At 39.0% G+C, this 21,607-nt stretch overlaps 1 protein-coding gene across 7 annotated transcripts in view; it reads right to left on the minus strand.

Annotated features, from left to right (window-relative positions):
* Positions 1 to 21,607, minus strand: part of ralgapa2 (Ral GTPase activating protein catalytic subunit alpha 2) — a 521,318-nt gene that overhangs the window by 429,932 nt on the left and 69,779 nt on the right. For all 7 annotated transcript variants that reach the window (XR_011355999.1, XR_011356000.1, XM_069932375.1 and 4 more), the window contains exons 4-6: positions 6,203 to 6,260; positions 3,439 to 3,482; positions 1,927 to 2,104 (exon numbers count right to left, since the gene is read on the minus strand). Coding sequence is in view for 5 of the 7 variants with exons in the window: in XM_069932375.1 (XP_069788476.1) it covers positions 1,927 to 2,104; positions 3,439 to 3,482; positions 6,203 to 6,260 (280 nt within the window). In the remaining 2 variants the exon portion in view is untranslated. The remainder of the gene's footprint in view (positions 1 to 1,926; positions 2,105 to 3,438; positions 3,483 to 6,202; positions 6,261 to 21,607) is intronic.

Raw genomic sequence — 21,607 nt, forward strand, 5'->3', positions numbered from 1 at the left:
CTTCAAAAAGCAGGCAAGCACCTAAATAAGAAGGCTGGGAGAGAAGGGAAGAAAGGGCTGGAAGAGATGGTTGGGGGGTGAATGTTGGGGGAGCACAGGCCAACAAACTAAAGACGATAATTGGATATGGATAGGAGGACAGGAGTGGAAAGGTTAGAATTGATCGGGGAGGGGGTGGTTCTGTGAATGCAGAGCTGGAGGAAAGAGAGGCAGATGAGAAGGGAAAGAGAGAGAAACAGACAGATAGAGCTTCTGGAAAGTAGAAATGGGGATAAGGGAAAGAGAGAGGCAGCAGGGAGAGTGGGAGGCTAATGGAAACCGGAGAAGTCTATGTTAATGTCATCTAATTGGAGGGTGCCCAGACTGAATTAAGAGGTGTTGGTCCACCAATTTGCAGATTCTGTTTGGCAGTGCATGAGACCATGGACAGACATTGGGCATGGGAGTAGGGCAGGGAATTGAAATGGGTTGCTATTGGGAGATTCCTAATATTGCAGCGGACAGAGCGAAGGTGCTGAGCAAAGTGATCTCCCAGTCTATGTCCAGTCTCTCCAATGTGAGGAAGGCCACAACGGGAGCACCAGATGCATAGAAGACACCTGCAGATTCACAAGTGAAGTGTTGCTTCACTTGGAAGGACTGTTTGGAGCCCTGAATTGTGGTGAGAGAGAAGGTGTGTGCACAAAAGCAGTAGGCGTCTCCCAGTGGCAACCCATTTCAATTCCCTCCCCTATTCCCATGACAACCTGTATATCCACAATCTTCCGCACTGCCAGACTGAGTCCAACTGCAAATTGGAGGAACACTTCATATTCTGTCTGGGCACCTCTGACCATATGGCATTAACATCAACTTCTTCAGTTTCCATTAGGCCCCCTTCCCATCACTGCCTTCTATCCATTCCTTATCCTGATTTCTCCTTTCCTCTAGCTTTCTTTCCTTCAGTCTCTTTTCCTCCAGCTCTTAATTCACAGACCCACCTCCTCCCCCTATCAAATTTCACCTTTCCCCTCCTGTCCTCCTATCCATATCACTGTTTGTCTGTTGGCCTGTAGTCCCCTCTCCACTCCGCCCTCTGCCCTTTCCTCTCTTCTCCCCCAGCCTCTATATTCAGAGGCCTGCCTGCGTTTTGCTCATTCCTTGCAGGAGGGATCAATCATCAGCATTAACAGAATTGCCTTCCACTACAATATATAATCAGAGCCAACGTGCTATTATAATCAAATTAGGTTTAATGATCATTAAAGATAGTGTTATGAGCATTTCTGGGAATGCCTAAAAATGAGGTACAAATCCAGGGAAAATGAAACTTGGCATTACAGCAATGGCTGTCAGACCAAACAATTACCCAATGTGCTACAGAAAAAAAACAAATGCTTTGGACTGACCACTTGCCTGGCCAAACTCTTCCTTTACATTACCTGTTTGGAAGTGTGGAGAATAGTCCAAGTTTCTCAACTACAAGACATAGGCCAACTCCACCTCATCAGTCTGGACTCCCATCAGTATCAGACAGCAGTTAAAGGTAACCAATCTGCAGTCGGTCAGGGCAATTCTGTTTCGAACTCCCTACATTGTTAATCCAAACACAGACATCGAACTATGCCAAAACTGCTAACAAAAATATCCTGGTATAACTAACTAGAAACATAGTTGGACTGACCACGTTTATTGCATGTGCAAGAACTGATTGAAGACTAGATATTCTCTTCTCAGCTCCCAAAAGGGCACTGAAATCAACCCAAACAATGCAGAAGAAGCACCATGCCACAGATTGCCAGAGTCTGCTTTCAATGAGCTCAGCAGTGACCACCAAATGAAGAGAATAATTAATACTGGAGTTATTCCATTGGATTCTTACCTGCCCGTCACTCTGAATGCGTAATGCATTGTTCAATCTAATTTGTATTGGACACATTTACTAACCATCAGATATGTTGTAAGAAGGATTTATGAGTGTATCTAAAGTACATGGTCCAATTTGCGATGAAACAGCTGGAAAACCAGGAACAAGACAAGCAAACATCGTCAGCTGCTCATCAGAAGAATTCTCTTGCAGTGCTTGAAGCCAAAGTAGGAAGAGGCGTATTCCTTCACATCTTATCTGAAAAAAAAAAAAAATCACAAAATGTTTGCTAAATTTCATCTGGATTTGGATTACCACGATCAGGGCAAACAAGGTTATAGTTTTCCAAACAATGTGGAGATTTTTTTTGCAGCCAGTTGATGTCCTATATCATTTACACATTGTGGTCACAAGTTCAATAGAATGGCATTGGCATTAAAAAATGAGAATCATTGTCAATTTAATAAAAATATATTCTTTACCTTCACCACAAAGGCTAATTGCATCAAGGTTCTGATTAAAAGTCGCCCACATCTTTTAATCCCCTTTAATTCAAATCAGCTGCCTAATTTACAAAAATGGTTGCAACCATTTGCCAATCCATGGACACAAAATAAAAAAAAGTCACCTCACCCAACAATGAGTAAGCCAATGTTTTGAGCAGAACAAGCTGTTGTACTGTCAATCTTTGACACACCGCTGCCTGCAATATCTTTCATAGTTTAGGACCTTGGAAATTGAGCAGACAATTCTGAGAAATGCAAACCCAGCAATGGATATTCAAAATTTTTGGAGCAGGTACAATAAATTTTTTATTACTTGCAGCAATGCTGTGCAAGAAGTTCTTACACATTTCCTAAAAAGTGCTGATATAAGGCACAATAGCTGTGCATGTAAATTGATTATCATTTTGAATGTATGTCTGAATATCTCAGATATTCAAAAATATCTATATACATTCAAACATTTATAAAATGTTTTAAATATAATAAAAGTAAAATCTCTTCAGAACTATAAAAACTACTCAAGCAATCATCTTAAAAAACTTAGTTATTTTAGATTTATCTTGGTGTTCACCACCATTCTTTTCTACATTCAAATTCACCTGCCATGTTGCATCAGATCACCTCTGCAGGTGACTTATTGTAATTTGTATTCAGCAACTGAACTTCAACATTAAATGATGAATAGTTTACACATAAATGTCGGAATTTTGCATTACGTATCCAACGACTAGTGACACTGAGGTTAACAGCAATACAGCATATTGTTTCTATACAAACATAGGCTCAAAATAAATCAATTATGCTCTAAAGCATATTCAGCATAACTGTCAAGCACACATTCCTAATGATGTTGGGATTCTGTCACAAGGACAAGCATTTCAGCTAAGAACATTTTTCAGAGGTATCCTCAAAACAGAGCAACTACTGTATAATGCAGCTCTCTTACAAACTTCTTAACTGTCATTGCAATATAGCCTAAAGATTCAGATGCTTAACCTACCAATAATATTAAGCTAAAAGAAGCATAAAATAGGAGATATAAACAAACACAAAAGCAAACAGTCTCAAACAAAATAAATGTCTTACCTTAATAGAATTTCCAGTGTGTAGAAGTTTCTTCAAAATTGAGCCTAAATTTTATAAAGTGAAAATTAAACTTTGCAATTATAATTTACGCATTTTAGCACAAAATACCTACATTAACTTTCAAAATATCCTCAGTATTTATTACAAATTAATAGATTAATATTAACCCACAATATTAAGTTACCATAGTTCTTGCAGTAAGATTAATTCAGCTGAAAGGCTCCTCTGGTCTTTCCCGTTCTCCTTGCACCTTTCCACCCAGCCATCACATTGGACCCAATTTAATCGAGGCAAAAAGATTCCAGCTTTAACTTCAGATTTACAGCTGGATTTGTAAGCCTCTGTGCAACAGAGTTTGCTTAAGCACTCAGGAATTAGTGAGAAAAATGCATCTTCCTCCAGATCATCTCTGCAAAAAGAGGGAAGTAGCTTTTGATTGAACCGAATGGTCTTGGTGAATCTGCACTTGGCACAGGTTCATTAATCTACATGCACTCTTTGGTTGGATTCTCCAAGTTTAATGAGCAGAGCATACTGAACCTAGCAGCTTCGATCAGTTCTACCAAAATTCAGGGCTTCTCACTTTGCCAAGGAATCCCAAACCTCTGCACTGCTATGTCGCTGTTCTTAACTGAAAGATCTAGACCAATTTTAACAATTAATACATTTACTGTCCTTTGCTCTGCCTCCTCCTATTTTTACACCCTGGTGCAATCTGTCATTTAATAAGATCAAGCTTGATCTGGCCATGGACTCAGTTTTACCTACCTGCCTTTTCCCCACAACCCTTATTTCACCTACAATGCAAAAATCTAACTATTTCTAAGTACATTAAATGAGGCAGCTCTACTACTTCTTTAAGCAGATAATGCCACAGATTCACTATTCTCTGGAAAAAGCATTTCCTCCTCATTTCACCTTAAATCTACTCCCCAAAATACTGACACTATGTCACATAGTTCTACTTTCAACCTAGAGGCAACCTTTCTTGGAACACAGATTCCTTATCTCACCTATCAAATTAATTTCCCAAATAACCTGCAATTCTGCAAACCTGCTTCAATCTTCTTGGCTTTTCATAAACTCTATATGCCAATCAATCTGGAGGTGCCCAATTTTCCATTTTCTGCCCCAAAATCATTCAAGAGCATGGATCTTTCAAACAACTCTTTTCACAAGGTTCTTGCTCAACCTGCCAGAACCTTGGTCACAGTTCTGCAAACACTTCCAGATGTGTTACAATAATTTAAAAAATAATAGATCAACATCTCATACAAGACAGCATCTCCAAACAGGTAACAAAATCAACAGTACAAACAGAAGCCAGTGTAGATTCTATCAATAGTGGGATCAGCTTCCACAATCTCAACCAAGGTACTTACTATGGAATTAAACAACAAATAGGTAACAAGAAAATGTTGTAAATATTCAGATCAGGCAGCATCTGTAGAGAGAAACACTGATCTGGTTTGATTGGCATTCTGGTGAAAAATCATCGACCCGAAACATAAATCATGTTTCTTTCTGCACAGAAATCACCTGCCCTGCCTTCCAGTTGTAGCAATTTCTGATATCTGCAAACATTTTGTTTCTGATAAATGGACAAGTGATTTCCAGACCTTCAATCAATTTGACAAGAGGAAACAACTTCCCACTTTTAAAAAAAATTTTTTTTAATTTTTTTTTTTTTTTAAATCGGCATTTCAAATGTGTATGTGGTTTCATAGACACAAAAGAAATAACTTATTATAATAATTGTATCATAAAGTTGTTCAAAAGGAAAATTTTAAATCCTAATTTTCAATATTTCCTCCTAAAAATTAGAATTCATGTTTATTTCCAAGGTACCCAGTTCAATCATGTGTAATGATGGAATGACTTTATGTTTAACTGTCATAATGGAATAAAAAGAAAGCAAGCAATCAGATTTGTGTAATTCCATTCTCTTGTGTCTGCCCCACCTCTACTCCATTCAGCCCAATACTGTGCCTATGGAACTGGACCTCTTGAATTCTGACTCTATAAATATTTTGTTTCTTTTCTTTTTTAAAACCCAAAATAAAACTCATCTCCCTCACCTGCATTTAGCTGAACCACCCCCCCCTAACTTTTTCTTTCAGCTTAACATCAATTGTTGCCTGATATCGAAGCAAATCCTCAAATCACAGATGTCTTCCTGATATAATAAACAACCTTTGCCCTTTAGTCCTAACCCACTACTTCCAAGTATTATTCTTTTTGTCACATCTATTGTCAAGCTGTCATTCCTCCAAGAAACTCAGCAGTTAATTACAAGGCTGATTTAAAATAAAAACAGGAAAAAGATTCCACTGAATTTAACTGAAAAATCTCAAAAACAAAAATGAGAGCCACAAAATGAAGCCTTCAGAAAGCATAATCAAGGCACTTGGGAAACAAGAGATTGCATTTTTTTTTCCCGAATGAAATAAAGGATATCTGTTACTTAAATAAGGTTTAAAATGGAAACAAGAAATAAAAAGTTTTGGCAAAGATATATTATGCTTTTTAGTGAGAAGGAAACCAAAAGAATGCTTTGAAATTCTAATTGCTTCTGATGTAGACCAGGCACAAGAATTCAATATTTATAATATGGACTAAAATATTTGACTACCTACACAAATTAAGATCATACAGATTGCAGAAAACAAAATTATTTTGAATAAAGCTCAAACTTTATTGTCCATAATTTTTAAGATATTTTGCAGTTTACAAATGGCCTGCAAATATACTTAGTTCTTCTTACCTATGCTGTGAAATTGCCACCTGATGTTGATCTTCTCAGGAAGAAGTTGAAGTATTTTCTGTTTCAGGTAAGCAAAGTACAAACTGAAATGTATATATTCATATAAAACCTCTAAATACATGACCCACAATGACCATACTTGATTCAAAGTTAACTTCCCAAATCAAGTTATTTTTATTTATATTTCAGAATTTTAACAAACTATTTTGATGTCAAAATATATTACAGGCCAAAATACAAACAGCTTTAAATTCTACAGAACATTGCTGTCAATACTCTTGTTATTGATAGATTTTTGCAAACTGTAAAACAAATGGAGCAGATTTAGTAGTTAAGTTCCACTAAAGAGTAACACATTAAAGTGAAATTAATCTTGGCAAGTTGTAAACACTCCTGTCTTCAAATCAGTTATTAAAAACTAAAGCTTTTCTCTCAACAGTTCAGGCCACAAGATGAAAAAGTTCTCGTTTCTGAAAACAAACAATGTTGTTGCTTCCAACAAAAGAAATTACAATTTTTATGCATTTAGCTAGTTCTCATAATTCAAATTATCCACAAGTCCCCTAAAAAAACAGTTACATAGACATATAAGGATATAAGTGCTGGATGCAAAGCAATGAAACAAATGATTTGTTTGAAAGCACCAAAGGTGAATTATCTTATTTGGCTTTGAACTTCAGCAGCAATATTGCTAAAAGTGTGAGCAATCGGTTTCAAAGGCTGTAATGAAAAATGACCGAGTAAGCAACCACAATTTGTATATTGGGAAATGTGGAGAACAAAAACCCAAAACATTTAAGTGCATATGCTGTAGGTATAATAAAGTTCAAAATGTCTATTCCTACCATAATCCAAGCTTTTAAAAATAATAGTATTTTTACAAAATCATCAAAAGATGATGCTGGAACTACTGGGAAAAATAGAGGCAACAGCCATGATCAGCATATCAGGGTTGATGTTTCAGGTTAATTCCCAACACATAACGGGACTAATGAGATGATTGCTTTCTTACCATCTTTGTTGCAAGCTTAAAATATAATACTGTCTTAATTTTAAGAAGCACAATGGTATTTGTAATGGAAGATTTAAACTGTGTCTTTTACTTCTGCAGCTGCAAGGCTGAGAACCTGTTTGGAATCAGCAGACATAATCTAAATTCCACCATGAGCCCAGGATGCATATTTAGTAAACACCCACCATGGGGTCCAGGATGCAGTTGAATACGAAGACATTATCTAATTTACACTTATGAGGCCCAGAGCAGTTTACATTTGTTGGTCGCAGACTGTCAGGAGTCCTTGAAGATAATTAAACCACTTGTTCAAAGAGATAGGATTTGAGGTAAACAACTTTTGGGGTGATATGAGCCATGGTCCCACTGCTGAAGTGAGAGACTCTCCAAGAGGTGGCAACATCTCTCAGCAAGAAGAAGAACGTCAAGATTCCAAACTGACGTCCTGGTCTGGGGAGGTGGAGAAGCTGCTACCTGCACCCAGACAACCTACTACAAGTGTGCAGTCGTCGCCTCGCTTTGGCAGTTGGGACCAGTCCAGGCATTGATAAGTATAATTGGGAAGGGCTTGCATATTGTAGTGTGAATTCAGCTTTAGATTTAGTAATAAAGACTTGTATGAACTGAATTGCTCTCGGTGTGTGTGTCTATTTTCTTTCGGTAGCTTGAACACTGTGACCAATCTAAAACGAACAAAGTGAGATGTACAAGTTTACCCAAGACAGTATTTCACATCTCAAGTGTTCTAGGTTTGATTCGCACTTCCAACGTTGTCAGTGGAGTTCTCTGCACAATTCCAATGGTTTTCATCGATATCTCTAAGAGTTGGTTGTTTGTTGGTTAATCGGCTCTGAGGTGACCAGCATTTTTGTTTTCATTTCAGAATTACAGCATCTTCATTTTTCAATGATAAAAATATATACACAGCAAAAGTTCAAGCTTAGGAACTAAATAAAAGGCTGCAGAGAATCCAAATGATACTCAGAGGTCCTTGAAGAGAAAGTTCAAAATGTCGAAGCATAGTTTCAAAAGAGATTTGTCATCATCAGCCAGTAATGTATGCTTGATTAATCAGGGATGCCTACATCCATGAATGAAAATAGAACAAGTATGGAAAAAATATCTGTTTTAGTATCCATTGTAGCCTTCAAATAGTCTGCAGAATTGATTGTCCACTGATATTAACTCATGATCTGAATTACAGTAGATTTATATCTGCAGACGAGGAAGAACGGAAATGTATGACTATAAGAAATCAGTCAGGGCTTTATGAAAATTGTATTCTTCAGTTCTTACAGATGTAATTATTATTAATCCTTTCAGTCAAGCACCAGGATTATAGAACAGAAATTGCTTTGTGGTGACTGCTTGAGGAAAGTCCACAGTTACCTCATAACTGTCCTTGTGTAGTCCAGTTTTTCTGCAGCATGTCAAAACAATTGTTGTTTGATCAATAAAAAAATCAGCAACTATTGGTGTTGCGTACATGAGTCAATCCGAACATTATTTCAATAACTGCAGCAAAACATTTGACACCAATTGATCCAGTAATGTCAAAATGAATAATTCTGGTTTTGGCAGGCTTATAAACATCTCATATTCTGAGAAATACAAAATGCAAATTCAACTTTTTGCAAGGGTAATCCAGGAGCTAAAGACTGGCAACTTGTTTGGAGAAACAAACATAGGAAGATCAATGGATCAATTCTTCAGAGTACTTAAACATCTAATCGATAGTAGAACAGATTTTTTTAAAATAGATTTGTTGCACATTCTTTCATGGGATATGAGCCTTCTGAATAATTCAGCATATATCACTAGTTCCAATTGCCCACAAAGCATGTCATCCTAGACCATTTGGTGAAGGTACTCCCACAATGCTACTACAATATGAATTACAAGATTCTGAAGCTGGCAATGAGGCACGACTTTGAAAGGACCAAAACTGCTGATGGTGACATTATGAAAATATTAATGTATCTACATATGGATGTTATCGGAGTCCTGCAAACACTGCAATCAGTGATCAGCCTAACCTTTTGTTAAAGGGTAACTGACAAAACAGTCAAGATGAATGCAATTAGTCCAATGGTTTAACGCAGTGGCTCTCAACCTTTTTCTTTCCACTCACATACCATCTTAAGTATTCCCTATGCCAAAGGGGCTCTGTGATTAGTAAGGGATTGCTTAAGGTGATATGTGGCTGAAAGAAAAAGTTTGAAAACCACTGTTTTAATGGTATCTAATTGGCTCATATTGTGCACAGTTTCTCAACTCCAAAGGAAATGGGCCAATAACAATTTTTCTCAAGCAAAATATTTCAGTATCAAATGGGTCTACAGCAGTGATTCTCAACCTTACCTTCCCACACATACCACCTTAATCAATATCTTACTAATCTCAGACCACTGATGGCATAGGGATTACTTAAAGTGGTATGTGAGTGGCATGAAAAAGGTTGAGAACCACTGGTTTAACAGATGTGTTGATAATATTTGAAGTTAACAAAAAATTATATACCCCTGTAACCATGCCAACTATTATATAGTTGGCTTGGTTAGAGGAGTACACACACTACATTTGACAAACACTATGGCACTAAGAGACAGCAAGGGCCTACTTCTGTTCCTTTCTCTTGTGAAAATGTTAGATTGAAAATGCTGAGTATAGCAAACAAGCCAATAATGGAATTAAAATGGATCACCATAGATGTCAAGACAATGTGTGGTTTAAGGGAACTGTATTAGATACATTCAGCCTTGTGCTGGCACTGCTGCAAACTCCAGATCCATCGGAGTGACAGATGGCAGACTTCGCAAAATCAAATGTTGGAATGAAAGGTTTCGCAAAATGGACTGAAGCTGTGTGATGTCAGGTCACGTGGGAAGAGAGGCGACGGGAGGAGTTGAGAAGACCCTGAGGCACAGAGGAGTAAAACAGTAATCTCTAGAAAGAGAGGGATAAGCTGGTCTGTATTATATCACAGTAGCCAGAATGGGAGGAGAGTCCCTGTGGGACACACCAGCATTGGACCTTTGTGAAGCAAAGGGCTGAATTACAGTAACCAGAATAGGTGCTGTTATGTGACTCCTAACAAAAGGGGACTATAGAATTAAGTGGATTTCAGAAGGGAGATCACTTCTCGACTGCTCTTTTGAAGATAAAGGTTGCAGCCTCATCAAGGAAAGAAACCTTCAAGAAGCTAAGGGGGAGTTGAAGATCACCAGTGTGAGAGTTTAAGAAGAAATCTCTTACTGAGAAAATTGCTCAACAAGATTTGTAAGTTTGAACAGTCCAAGGACTGAATCAGTGTTAACAAACATTTCATTAATGCTTCATTACTTGTGGCCACTGGAATCAGTGGACATGATGAAATAGCCATGCAAAGCATTTTTTGAGTGAATCAAACTGAATTACTCTTCATAATCAGCGCACCTTTTAAAAGTCCACAAAAGCTGGTTTAAGCCTATCAATAGCAAAAGTCTTTGGCTTCCCTCCAATGTCCAAAATACAGGTCGACCAAGTTTGTCTGAGTATCCTATAAAGTCCTTCATAAGACGTCCGCAAAGGTTGACCAAGTGTTCCCTTATGGACGGACACACGTTCACAGTTTTTGAGGTCTTTGGGCACAAAAGAGTGTTCTCCATGTGAAGATGGTGGCATAGGGGTCAAATTTTTCTAAGGTCTCTCTTAACCTGATCAACAGTTCCTTAGTATCATCGCTGGAGCTGGAATGGTAAGGGATGAACACCCCTGGGACCATCAACGGTGCAACGTACACGAGTTCAGCAGATGAGGCTTGGAGGTCCTCCTTTGGAGTTGTTCAAATGCCCAGTTATACCCAGGGCAGCTCATCAGCCCACTTCAGCCATCAAGGGTGACTTGAGATGTTGATGAAATCTTTCCACCATTCCAGGGGATGATAGGCGCTTGTATGATGAATTGTTGCACCAAGCAAGCAAGACAAAGTTGAATACAGCAAGGCAGTGAATTGTGGTCCTCTATCCAAAGTAACATGTGCTGGTGAATCAAAACGAGATGCCCAGGAACTGAGGAATGCCTGAGCACAAGTGTCTGCAGTAGCACAGCCTCGGCCATGGTGTAAACCTGCCTAATACTGTAAAGAGATAACAGTATACCCTTTAAACAGGAAGCAGACCAACAATGTCCATGTAGACATGAGCAAAACACCAAGTAACTGCAGTGGTGCTTTAGTATGCCGCTGAACATTTGCTTTCTGGCAGGCAATGCAAGACCTTGCCATTTGTATAATACCTTTTTTAAGACCATGCCACACGAACCTGTTGGAAACTATACGAATGGTTGATCTAATAGAGGATGTGAGTGACTATGCGTAGAGTCAAATACTTGACGTTTCCATGATGCTAGAACTACTGGGCATGGGTGTCCCATTGATACATCACAGAGTAGTAGTGAACAAACTGGACATCCTTCAATTGCAGGTTTGTGATTGCAGTCTGATAAGCATTCGTCTCATGGTTATGTTCTTGGGCCATGGCCAAAGCTGTGTAGTCGATTCCTTGATCTACAGACAAAAGCTTGAGTGTTGCAGAATTGAACAATGCATCAGCTACAACATTGTCATTTTTGGAAATATATAGTATTTTTGTGGAAAATTCTGAAATGAATGATAATTGCTGTTGTTGTGATGCTGACCAGGGCTCTGTGACCTTGGAAAATGCAAGTGTTAAGGGCTTGCAGTCGGTGTACATAGTAAAATCTCTGCCCTCCAAAAAAAAATGTAAGTGTCGAATAGACAAGTAAATGGCCAAAAGCTTCTTGTCAAAGGCACTGTATTTCTTCTCTGCTTCACAAAGATGGTGGCTGAAGAATGCTAATGGTTTCCATTGCCCATTGACATATTGATGAAGTGCACCTCCTACGGCCATATTGGAAGTGTCTGTAGAAAGGACAAGTGGCTGCATTTAAAACTGTATAGCTGAGCATAGTGGCATGAGTGGGAATTCTTTCTCATCTTTTAGAAAGCATTGTTTCCCTCCTCAGTCCAATGGATAGCTCCGGCATTCCCAGGCTGTATTTTGAAAATAGGCTTCATGATATGAGCTGCTCCCAGAAGAAACCAGCTGTAAAAATTTACCATTCCCAAGAATTTTTGTAGGCTTTTAACTGTTGCACGTTTTGAGAATTTGGTAGTCGCCTCAACTTTGGATGGCAGCAGTGTCATGCCTTCTGGAATAATCCTATGCCCCAAGAAATCAATTGTTTCTTGTCCAAAAATGCATTTATCTGGATTGATGGTCAATCCAAATTCTTGAAGATGAATAAAAAGTATATGAAGATGTTCCAAATGTCCTTCCTTGGTCACACTGACCACTAAAATGTCGTTGAGGTAAATGAAGTTTTTGGAATGTCTTCCGACTCTACCAATACTTGGTGATAGCCACACACCAGGTCTATTTTGGAGAAGATCTTCACTCTATACAAATTGGCCAAGAAATCCTGAATGTGAGATATCAGATAACGATCTGGAATGGTGGCGTCATTAAGCTGCCAGTAATCTCCACATAGTCGCCAATCTCCATTGTGTTTTGGGACCATATGTAATGGGGCTACCCAGGGGCTTGCGGACCTACAAATTATGCCTAGTTCCTCCATCTTGGCAAATACTTCCTTAGCAAAACACAGCTTCTCTGGAGACATGGGACATGCTTTAGCATGGATTGGCGGGCCCTTAGTACAAATGCAGTGAATAATGCCATGCTTTGCAGTGGAGGCAGCAAATTGTAGAGTAGTAATCTCAGGGAAATCTTCCAACAGCTTGGAGAATTCATCCACTGATTTACTTAATGTTTGGAAGCACAGAGCAGGGGTATAAGCATCTGCCAGAGGAATGATCTGAAAAGTAGTTCCATCTATTAGCTGAAGTCCTTTTAAGTCAGCAAGGAATGAATGAGCCCGAAGAAAATCAGCACCAAGCAAAGTGTAAAGATCATTCTTGAACTTGACATTCATCTTCCTGGTCCCAAAGGTTGGAATGTTGAAACTGTTAACTGCTCATTAACAGTGGAAATACACCAACATCTGAATCTGTATCCACCAGAAATTTTCACTGGGACAATTGGTCCCATACATTCAGTAGGCTTGCAGGTTTTTCACCAACCACTGCAGCCCTTACTGGCAGTTGATCTGGGCGTTTCCTGCAAACTAGCAAGGAAGGCACTTGCGGGCATTTACTCTCCAATGCCTGTGATAACAACACCAAGACGAGGTGTCCACAGGCTGCTTGCCCATTTTGGGGCGTTGTCTGTTTGTAGGGAGTGATGTGCTAAGAGCACTAGAGGGAGACGTGGGGTCAAGAGGGTAGGGATTGATTGTGCAGACTTGTTTTTCTTCTTGTCCTTTTTAGCAAGCCATAGAATGTCTGCCTCTGCTGCCTCAGCCCTTGGGTCTTTAAATGAACACTTGGATAATATGAGCCTAATACCATCTGGCATTTGCTCTAAAAAGAGCTGCTAAAATAGCAAATTGGGACTTTCGCCAGATGCCAGGAATAGCACTTCATCCATTGGTTCTGAAAGGGCGCAGACTCCCTATAGATGACACTTTCCAATATTTTGTATTTCCCAACTTCAAAACATGTCATCTTCACATAAGCAACGATATTCTGAATTACTATTTTATTTCCAATGAATCAAACTTTGTATTTGCAACAGTAAGTAGCTTTAATTTGCTGATAAAACATTTTGCACAACTTCGCTTTGAGATTTTCATAAAGATGAGTAAACAAAGCATTCTTTGGCTTGGCTTCGCGGACGAAGATTTATGGAGGGGGTAAAAAGTCCACGTCAGCTGCAGGCTCGTTTGTGGCTGACCAGTCCGATGCGGGACAGGCAGACACGATTGCAGCGGTTGCAAGGGAAAATTGGTTGGTTGGGGTTGGGTGTTGGGTTTTTCCTCCTTTGCCTTTTGTCAGTGAGGTGGGCTCTGCGGTCTTCTTCAAAGGAGGCTGCTGCCCGCCAAACTGTGAGGCGCCAAGATGCACGGTTTGAGGCGTTATCAGCCCACTGGCGGTGGTCAATGTGGCAGGCACCAAGAGATTTCTTTAGGCAGTCCTTGTACCTTTTCTTTGGTGCACCTCTGTCACGGTGGCCAGTGGAGAGCTCGCCATATAATACGATCTTGGGAAGGCGATGGTCCTCCATTCTGGAGACGTGACCCATCCAGCGCAGCTGGATCTTCAGCAGCGTGGACTCTAATTTGCTGATAAAACATTTTGCACAACTTCGCTTTGAGATTTTCATAAAGATGAGTAAACAAAGCATTAGACTAGATTGAAAGACATAATGATATAAAACAATAACAAGAGATGATTAAGATGAAATAAGATAAATTCAAAGAAAAGTATCTTGAGAGCTGTCATGATTCTCTGAAGAATGAGAGCAAGCTCCCCATACGCCCGGATATTATGACATATGATGTCATAGTAACTATGGTAACATTACAAACAACAATTTTCCCTAAATGGATAGTCATAAAATTAACTATAAATCAAAAACACAATGTTTTAACCTTTACACTCCCAACCCCATTGGCTGCTCTTTCCCTATGGGACATACCATATACCGTAACAAAAGTGCTTTCAAAACATCAGACTTGCTGGTATGTGGTCGATCCCGTACGAAGTCGCCGACACTCTTAGTGACATCCTGGTCCAGGGCACTGACGATGGCAATAATGAGTGGTGTCCAACTCAACTTTGCAAAGGTGAAATTGCGCTTCAGCCTGTTGGAACCACAGTTCAGGCTCAGGTGTCCAGAAAGGTGGTAGCTTCACAGCAAGGTCTGCAAAGTCTATGTTTATCCAAAAATATGTTTTTGGACTCATCGGGATCACAAATTATGGCCACTGGACTCAGTGAAGTAACCACACAAGGCGTTTTTTTTTGAGTGAATCAAACTGATTTACTTTTCATAACCCATGCAATCTTTTAAAAGCCCAAATCATGCCCCTGACACGCGCTAACATCACATAGCCTTCTGGGAGCTGTGGTGCCTACAACTATTTAAACTATTTTTGTAATCACTTCTGAACTATAATTTAATAGACCTTCAAGTTCAACATGACTTTAAAATACTGAGCCTTAAAACTAACTTTTCAGACTCAAGTTTAAACTGGATTTAAATACACACACATATTTATACAATTAAATTTGCGCAGAGTTTAAGCCTAGAGTTAAGTTTAGAGTTAAGTGAGAACTGCTATTTAATTAATAGTTTAATAAAAACTATTATTTTTGAATTTACCACTGTCTGGCGAATCTTAAATTGCTGCTCCTATGTTAGGTCGAACCGGGGTTGGGGGAGAGGGTGCAGTTAGTTCGTAACGAATGGAAATTCTGCATTGATTTTTTTCTGAATGGCAGCACAGTAAACAGGTCTTTCCAGAGCATGATCTCCTGCCATCCAAATACACCAATCAACCTACCATCCCCATACATTTTTTGGAGGGTGGGAGGAAACAGGAGCTTATGGAAGAAACCCACACAGATCAGGGGTGATGCCTTATGGGCATCGCTGGATTCACACCCGTGACATCGGCGGGCTTTCAATCATCTTCATGCTACACAAGGTGCAAACCAGCAGGGAGTTTTTTTTTAACCCAACCTCTACTGACCAACTTCAGGGTTCCTTGAAGCCACACTACAAATCACCAAGAGCCAATGGTTCACTGGGATTTGTCAACAATGAGTCAGTTTGATTTGGCCAAGTGAACACTCCCTCAGTTTGGAAACCAGCCAAGATCTCCAAGAGCATTCACTTCACCTGCAGTGTTTAGTTTTGTTGTCCTTGTTGGACCAAAGCTTGTATTGACATCTGGAGTCTAACAGAGCTAGCAACATGCTTGTTGAGCATTGCTGAGCAGGTTATTAATAAATACTTGCCATTTACAAACATTGCCAAGAGCACCGTCAAGTACTTTTGCTGATAATTACACAAACTGACAACTTATCCTGCTTTTTATTTCAGGAAACAGATAGGGTTTTGACATCAAAAAGGTCACATGAAAGGAGTGTTTATTCACCTGAAGGCTTCTAATGGACCGGCTGGATTTCTTTACAATAATCTGGTTCTATTATTGAAACCAACATTTCTATCAGATTTATTTACATTTGCCCGCTGTGAAATGGGGTGTCCAAGTTACTCCACTGCCCTTGGATCACAAGTCCAGTCCTTTAACCACCACACGCAAATTCTGCCATGAGAGGCAGGTATTTACTGAAGAACATGCCAGGCTGCTGCAGGCTTGCAGGGATTTAACCAGATTCTACGTTTCAAATTATTTATTCAACAAATCTCCACTGCAATCCTTTCACCACTAGCATATCTTTCTTAGGCAGGGAAACTATACGCACGTAATATTACAGATCCCTCAGTTTTTTGTCTTCAAATTTTGACTCCATTACAAGCTTTGGTCTGTGGGAAGCCAATTTCCTCTCCTGCTTATGTGAGGAAATGCTATCTTATAAACACACTTAAACACCCAACTTTCATTTTAAGTAGGTGCTCCTTGTGCTATCATTCAAACTATGAGGGAAAAAAACCAATGCCCTTTTCAAAGGTTTAACTAATTTATAATATATAAATGTGAACTCACCAACAAAAGGTGCAATCTTGTTTAGCTTATTGATATCTAAAAGGAATTTCAAGTGGGATTTTTTTTCTGGGAAGAGCAGTGATATAAACAAGGGAAAGAGAAGGGAGCAAAAAGGTAGAAAGGGACAAAATTCAGAAAGTTAATGGATAATGTGTGCAGTTGACAGAGAAAGTGAGAGAGCAACACTGCAATGGCATCATTTTGGGTCAGATAAATCAATAAATGTCCCAGATTTAAAGACTCCAAGAAAGCAAACCAAACTGGCAAACCAGTCAAATTAAAATAAATCTTCAACTGACTGTGGTGCAAGATAGCTGACTTACATCAATTTTTGTGTATTAATGAAACAAATTTCTCACTGCAGCAATGAGTTCCCAAGGAGGTCAGCATTTGCAGTGGCATCCCTGACTTTCTGTAAAAGGCCCTCTCTACCAGAAAATCTGGCTCTAATACTCTCAAGCCCCTTTCACACTTGCAAGTGATCCTAGAAATTAACCACCAATCGGTCTTTAAAGTGCCTAGTGTGAAAGCAAAATCAACTCAACACTGGCGTCAGATGAAATCATCTCATGCTGGGGATTGATGGCCTCAAACACTAGTACAATCCCTGGCATCTGCAGACACTGGCATTGCAATCAGGGAAGTGTGAAACAGGCAATTGCATTGTGGGATTGAAATGGGCCAAGATTTTGCGCGAGGGCAGGAGCGTGAAGGAAGATTAAAATGAACATATAACTTTGCCATGGGAAAGTTGAAGCGGGAGAGAGAGAGGAAAGAAATAGATACCAATAAATAGCAATAGCGGACGATTTTTAAACAGCGTGGGAAAAAGCAATGGCAGACCTGACTTCCCAGAATGCCTTGAGACAGAAAAACCCCTCCATGAATGCTCCGTGCCTGCAGGCCTTTCTCTACCACATAGCATTCTGGGAGGGCAGATCCACCATTGCTTTCCCCCCCCACGGTATTTATAAATTGTACGCAAGAATACTACCAACTTTGCCCACGCTATAAAAATTGTGTGCTTATAGCACGACAAATTTTCCCACGCTATATAAATTGTGCTCTAAAGTGCTACCAACTTTCCTACACTGTTTAATAATTGCCCGCTATTGCTATTTATTGTTAGGACTTTCCCCACAGTCCCTTATAAAAGGTTTATATAAGACAGCACAACAGCAGGAGTTGAAGGACTCATACTGCTCTGTACATAAAGCTTAATTATGTTATAATTAGGCATGATAAATTTTGTTCAAATACAACATCATAATACATTGATCAGGATTTAGAGCAGGTCCATCACAGCTTGATGTCATGACATCACCAGTAGAGGTTAGAACAGTACTAAACTTGGGGATGGCTCCTTGCAAGTGTGAAAGCGTAGTCCCTTTCACATTTGCATCCCTCTAAATTGTTAATTCAGTATCCCGGGATAGGAATGGGAGTTTGGCTTTACACACTTGACCACTCCTAAATGGGACATTGAATGCCATGGATGAAATGTAATGGATTTGTGTTAACTTTTGATAAACTATGTTTCTTTTATAAAAATGTCTTAAAGTAAATTATAGAATTAAAATATTGTATGTGTATTCTTAGCAAGTTAGCTATGGGATGGTACTGGGTCACAAACAGGTCACACCTCATTTTTAACAAACCATTGTTTTCTGAGAAAAGTGTTCATTCTCGTAGTCGATGTGTCTTGAGACAGAGCTAATGGCTTTCATGTGGGTCTTAATTATTCAAGAAATGCTGAGGAAGCCATCTGATTTTAAATCAAAGCCACTTAAGCCTCTTGAACAGAGATGAGGTTAGAGGTTGTTATCAATAAAGATTGGTTTTGAAAAAGGAACAGAATTTTGGTAAAAATAAAACAGATGGTCATTTGGTTTCCAAGAATTGGGACTCATTCAGTGATGATGTAACCATCACATGATTTGGAAAAATATATTACCAAATTCAAACATTTTGAGTTCAGTTTTGGAAGAGTTCAGTTTGGAGAGTACAGAAGTTCAAACCCCTGTGACACAGGAGTTGAAACCTTGTGAAAGACAGGGTTGAGTTGCAGTAACCACAATTGGTGCTGTTGTGTGTTACTCCTGGGAAAAGATTACACTGAATCAGTGGAGGCTTTCGAAATAAGGATGACTATTTTGCTCTCTCTGAAAAAGAGGACAGATTTATACTCGGTCTATTTTTGTGTATGTCCACTTGTCTGGGTTTGTGAATTCATCCTGGAAGAAAATAGCCACTTCATGAGTAAAGAGAGTTGAAGATACGATGTTTAAAAGTGCTTTATCATTATTTCTGAACTGAGAATTTAAGGCCTTCAAGCAAGACTAAAATTATGCTGAACTTTTAAAGATTACACACACTCATAGTGGGGTTAAACTTAAAGTTTAGAGATAAGTAAGAAATGTAATGTTTATTGATAGTTTAATTTAAAAAAATATTATTTTGAATTTACCATTGTTTGGTGAATTTTCCATTGCTGTTCCTGTGTTAGTGCTAATAAATACCTTTAGTCCCAAAAATAATTAAAAGGGTTGTGAGTTCATAAAGTAAAAACACAATGCTGAAGAAACTCAGTAGGTCAATCCGTGTACTTTTATGTGGAGATGAGTATTTGATAGTTGGCATGGACATGATGGGCTTCTCATCTATATCCTGTGGGCTGGGGTTATGTGGGGGGGGAAAAAAGAAGAGATGCAGTCCCAAAAAGGATATGGAAAAGGTGTCAGCATAGGTTTCCATACAAATCTTCTGTGAACCAAAGAAAGGTGCACCATCAGAGAATGATAAAGCAGGACTCGCAACTTTCCCTGCACACTGATGACAGGCAGGTGTCAGGAAATGTACTTGGGGGAGTGGTTGGTTTAGCTAACTCAATTGGGAATTTTGCATGATTACCAGCTTATTCAAGCAGCAAGTGGCATGGTACCAACTGCAAGCCTAGGGACAGTGGGAGTTGGCTCAAGCAATCTAGTTGAGATGTTGGATATTTAGGTGTTACTCGGGATGATGTAGAGAAGGTAAAAATAAAACAAAGAATAGTGTGTCAAAACCAAGGACATGGATAACTAAACTAATGCTAAAATTACAAGCTTAAATATCAAAAGTCACCCCTCGGAGCAGGTGAAATTCCAGTCAGCTCAAACTTGCCCAGCAAATTATTATCTTTCATCATGGCTCTCTCACCCTCACAAAATTCTATTTATACGTAGTACCATATGAACACCATTTTGATAAATACAGAGTATAAAAGGAGTGCAGCACAGGGACAGGCCCATTGGCTCATGGTGTTTGTTATGACCCAGGATGTCTACACCAAATACTATATATGAAAGAATTAGAAACCCAGCATAGAAGAGGTGGTTGGAGACCACAGGGATCCTCTTATCTGCAAATTGGGTTTTAGGCCCCAGCATGAAACTTTACGATTGCTTTCCTCCAGGAAAAAAATTCTTTAAGTGAGCATATGCCTTATTGCCTTTAGGCACATATTTGAGGGTATGAGCATTTTGTATCTCAGTATTATCCCAACATTTCCTGAGAAGTTGCATTTCGTTACTAGCTCAGCTCAGGTTTAGCCAGAGTCCTAGCCACATTTTTTTTTTTGTTGTTGCTATCACAACTTCAAAGTTTTGTTTGCATATTTCAAAAATTAATGTTATTAGTGTGCACAAAGACAGTCACATGAGCTTCAGTTTGGATCAATAACATTAATACCCCTCTGCATCTGGCATGTAAACTGATTGCAAAACTCTATGGGAAGTTCATCAGTGATATGAAAATGTGAAGTAATGATGCAGGTTGCAATCCGAAGTACCCTGAAAGTAACTAGTCACGCTGATGGATCCCAATGTAATGATAACTTCTGAATTAGAGCAATTGGCAAAACACAAGAATGATACCAGAAATAATACTGAGTGTTAAAGAATGAGGTTCTAGGTCTGTATTTGCTGGAGGTTAGAAGGATGAAGTAGATGTGTGTTACTGAAACCTAAGAATATTGAAATGGATGGATACAGTGGATGTGGGGATGTTGTTTACAGTAGTAGGAGTTCAGGACCAGAATAAAAGGATGTCTCTTTAGAACAGAGAGAAGGAGAAATTTCTTCAGCAAGAGGGTGGTGTATCTGTGGAAATGGTTGCCACAGACAGCTATGGAGGCCAAGTCACTGAGTATTTTTAAAGCAGAGGATGCTAGGTGCTTCATGAATAAGAATAGAAGTCACATCTATAGCAGTGATCTGAAGAATTATATTCAAAAATAAATTATTTATGGGATGATGATTTGCCAGATTTTTATTAATGGAACAGCTTTCAGCATCTTAAACCCTTGGTAACCATGGTGATTTGATTTCTAACTAATGAATGAAATGTTGGTTAAAGAGTTTTCAAATTTTCAGTACTTGAAGCTAATGAAGTTCATTAGCCACAAACTCATTCCACCAGGTTCAGGAATAGCTGTTACCCCTCCACCATCAGACTCCTCACAACAAACTCAATCAGGAACTTATTTAAGGACACTTGCTTTTACACTTCATTACTTTTTTCTCCCTTTATTGCATAGTTTGTTTACATATCTTTATTTGTTTACATATGGACATGGTGAACAGATTTTTTTGGTAATACCAGTAAATGGTAATTCTCCCTGGCTCACAGGAAAAAGAATCTCAGAGTAGTATGTGATGTCACGAATGTAATGAAATCTGAATGTCAAAGGCAGGAGAATGTGGTTGAGGAAGGAGGCG

This window comes from Narcine bancroftii, chromosome 4 (assembly GCF_036971445.1).
Source record: "Narcine bancroftii isolate sNarBan1 chromosome 4, sNarBan1.hap1, whole genome shotgun sequence".
Classification (NCBI taxonomy): Eukaryota; Metazoa; Chordata; class Chondrichthyes; order Torpediniformes; family Narcinidae; genus Narcine; species Narcine bancroftii.